General features: G+C 32.7%; 1 protein-coding gene across 1 annotated transcript in view; it reads right to left on the reverse strand.

Moving 5' to 3' along the window:
- LOC101502495 (thioredoxin-like protein AAED1, chloroplastic) overlaps positions 1-3,421 on the reverse strand; it is a 4,033-nt gene extending 612 nt beyond the window's left edge. Inside the window, exons 1-6 of the mRNA XM_004508997.4 lie at positions 2,906-3,421; positions 2,362-2,408; positions 2,150-2,264; positions 426-470; positions 281-340; positions 75-170 (exon numbers count right to left, since the gene is read on the reverse strand). Of these exons, the coding sequence (XP_004509054.1) occupies positions 75-170; positions 281-340; positions 426-470; positions 2,150-2,264; positions 2,362-2,408; positions 2,906-3,178 (636 nt within the window). The 5' untranslated portion in view covers positions 3,179-3,421. The remainder of the gene's footprint in view (positions 1-74; positions 171-280; positions 341-425; positions 471-2,149; positions 2,265-2,361; positions 2,409-2,905) is intronic.
- Positions 3,422-3,903: the final 482 nt, after the last annotated feature.

Genomic DNA, 3,903 nt, shown 5'->3' on the forward strand with positions numbered 1-3,903 from the left:
AGTTTATGAAAACCAAAGTTGTAAAGTAAAATATTTTGTATTCATGATTTTGCCACCAGATTAATATATCAAACCTGCTGCAAAACACCGCTTCTATCATCTGGAGTGGCTTCTATTGTATAGTTCTTGACCGCTTTTTGCAAAGCATCAAATCTCGAAAACACCTTTGCCTGTTATATCAATTTTGAAGTGAAAACACATTTATGAGCATGCAAAATGGAAAATGTCTAACAAAAAATATAAATATATATACATTTGTATTTCAGGACGTAAGGCTTACACTGGCTGGGTTGAAGAAAGTTCGACCAAACCCATAGTAGAGGTCTAAAAAATCATATGCCTGAAAGACGCCGAAATTGGTTAAAATTGACATTTACAAGATGAGTTCTAGTGGCTGAAAATTCAACATGCTATCATTGCATTACCTTGCGGTCAGGATCTGCATAAAGGCAATCCATTGGAAATGGTAACTGAACATACAATATCAATTGAAAAAGAAAATATCAGTTGTGAGTCTTGACGTCAAGTACATGTTCATACCAATATTATAAGAATAGGTAAATTGCATGAAAAGTCTTCAAATTTAAAGTATACAGATCCATATCCTTTGCCTGATCTAGATAAATTAAAATGACCACCAAAACTGCTATCTTTGGCTAACTTGCAGCACAAATGGTGACCCTTCGATGGAGTGGATTTACTTGAGACTAGTAACTCAAAAAATTCACAAGCATAACAACTGATCTAAAACCTTTATAGAAAACTAGTGGCCATACATTCCTACATTTCACCAAAATCAAACTTTACAGATCTAATGTCACACCTAAAGTACTCAGGGATATCGATGAGATAATGATTTTCTAAGGTTACCCATATAAATAGGACCCCAGTTAAGGTGACAATTTTCACTACCAAAATTCGACAAAATTAAAGATACTTTGATGTTGGACGAAAGTTAGTTTTGCAGGATAAATCAAGAAGTCAAGCAATGAAAGTTGTGTTTGATACAATCGACAGTGAGGCATATATGTGGCGTGCATTCAAAATGATAGTTATTCTAGTTTTAATTTAATCTAAACATCTGTCGAAGGGTTTGTAAAAGGAGTGGATCATTTATTGTTAGAAATCTAAGTCTCAAAGAAAAGCAAATAATGATTCTCTAATTTCTAAGTAGGTCTTCCTTGCTTTAATTTCTTGTAATCTTTATCATCAAATAAAGTTCTTTGTCGGAAGTTCATTATTTGTCAGCTACATGATTATTGTCATTTTGTTCTTCCAATCATTCATATCTGCAATGCACATATCTATTTCAAAGCCGATATTATAGATTTCAACATTTTTTATGAGATTCTGTCAATGTTCACAAGTTTTCTAAGAACCTCTTAATCACTTGAGTATACTTTTGTAATCTTGTTTGTTTCAGTTGAAAAGACCTTGTGCATTCAAAGCCTATTTTATACCTATGTTTCTTTTAAGGATTTTTACTTATCCATTTTCCCATATAAGAAGTCCTTGCATTGCATTCCCTTTGTTGAAATTGATTTTGTTTTTCTTCATGACATGTCTCTTTGTGCATTGTTTCTAAGTTGCCAGTCTAATTGAAGACATTCTTTTATTTCAGCAAATCAGTTTATTCATTCCATTCCACTGCATCAAAGTTCTCATGTCAAAAATATTTCAGTTATTGCATTGCATATCATCTCTTAAACTTTTCTGTTATCATTAAAATCTGTTGTTACTTGGTACTTATCATTGATGTTATTTCTTACATATTTAATTTATATTATGTCAATTCTATTTTGTTTCCTTTTATATCGTAATTCTCTGTTACAAATGCTATCGACGCAAAGTCCGTCAGGGATTTGACATTGATATTGCTTGTCAAAAAAGGCATCCTTTTTTCTTTCATTTGTAATAAGATTGCCATTTAACTTGTATAAATTTCACATTTGACTGATTGAATTGTCTTTTGTTAATGAATTTGGTAGATTATTGTCAAAACCAAAAATCATCATTAACACCCCAAAATAAATAAATAACAAAAACAAAGACTTGTTAGCTGTTGCTTTAATTTGATGTTTACTCTTTCATGGACTCATAATTGCTAGGAAAACACTGAAACGACAAAGGAGGACAAAGAAAGCATTACTCGTTCAGCAAGAATTTGGGCTTTATTTGGGGCACCAACACCCACTGCAATCAGCTTGACACCGGCTGAATCAAACCTTGATTTAGATTCTTTCAAGGCTGAAGCCAATTCCCAGCTTAGAACAAGAGCAAACAATCCACAGTAAGAAGAATTACCATTCAAACAAGTTCTGACTGATAACCAAAACCCAAAGGTGAAGATCATTTAATTACCAGCATGGACATCCAAAGTGCCTCAAGAGTGCCACCACAGCTATTCCCTGCAAGTATTTAACTTTAATCACCAAGCTCAAATTTAACATCAACCTATAATTTCAACTAACAAACTCATACTACTACAAATTAAACCCCAAAATGCTACATAACCGCGTAAAAAACCAAGTAATTTAGATTCAAGTGGTTAATGAGTTTCAATTAAGAACAAATTGGTCATTTGGAATCCTAGCAGAAACAATTTTTGGTCAGGCATTATTGATATCCCGACTGAACTTCGAATTAACAAGGTTATTTTCCCTTGAGAACAGGATGGTAAAGACAAAAAAATGTAAACTTGAAGGACCAAAATAGGAAGAAAAAATCTTCAAGAATAAAATTGAAACCTAAAAATGAGTAAAAAAACAAAAAGTATAATTTAGTGGTTAATCTACTAATCTATATTCTAGACAATATAAACTACAATCATAGGTAAAAATATATGCCGAAAACATATAAGATGGTAAAAATAAAAGTTTTTGTATAAGAATGTAAGCATGCTGACCTGGTCTTGGTCCCAAAGATCTTTGAACATGACAGCCTCACCGGCAGCGGTGAAAATGCTAACATCACCGAGATTTTCCGCAATAGTGGGACTGTACTGTGAACTCGAAGCTCTAACTGAAAGACCTCGTTGGTTGCGGGTGACGACTAGTGAACCCTTGGAGGTTATCAATTTGGGAGAGTAATGAAGTGACGCGGCGGAGAAAGTGTGAGAATTTAGGAGGGAGATAGATGGATGAAAAGGAAATCGCATAGATTGTAGGGTTGTTGCCATTGCTTGGATGAAATTCAAAATTAAGATAAACCCTAGAAAAGATTAACTGTTGATGTCTCTGTATATGATGAGACTGTGACTGGAAGGTGTGTATATGGTGTGGTGGACACACAGAGCCACATAAATATTTTTTGGCGGGAGAGGTTTTCTTTTCTCCACGCCGATAACGAGATACAATATTTTCTCTCTCTCTCTCTCTACAAAAATTAAGGTAAACCTTCAAGAAAAATGTTGGGTGTATCTACACAGTATGACATACATTAATAAATAAAAGAATGCTACGATAGATATAATAAGTTGACAAAAAGTGACTAGAGGTTTTTTTTATATGCAAACTTTACGGCGCTAAATTCATTTATTGAACTTGTTAACATTAAATTAAAGTTAATCCGTCACTACGAATGAAATAAACATTGTAATAAGAAGAGAGAACAAAAAATACAACACTAAAACGACAAACAAAATAATATTCACTAAGGCGATTAAATATTAAAAAAAAGTATAAAAAAAGATAGATTTGTGCAAAAATTATTTATTTGGAGTAAAAAATAGAGCAAAATGATGTGGATGATGATTTTGGACCAAATATTATCCTAAATCACCATTCTTCAAAGATGAAGAAGAAAAGAGATTTTTTTTCCTTGATGACTAGGTTTTTCTTTTCAATAGTGTAACCCAAATATTTATTCTACTGATTATACCACAAAAATTATCCCATCATCATG

Source organism: Cicer arietinum, chromosome 7, assembly GCF_000331145.2.
Source record: "Cicer arietinum cultivar CDC Frontier isolate Library 1 chromosome 7, Cicar.CDCFrontier_v2.0, whole genome shotgun sequence".
In the NCBI taxonomy this organism is placed as follows: Eukaryota; Viridiplantae; Streptophyta; class Magnoliopsida; order Fabales; family Fabaceae; genus Cicer; species Cicer arietinum.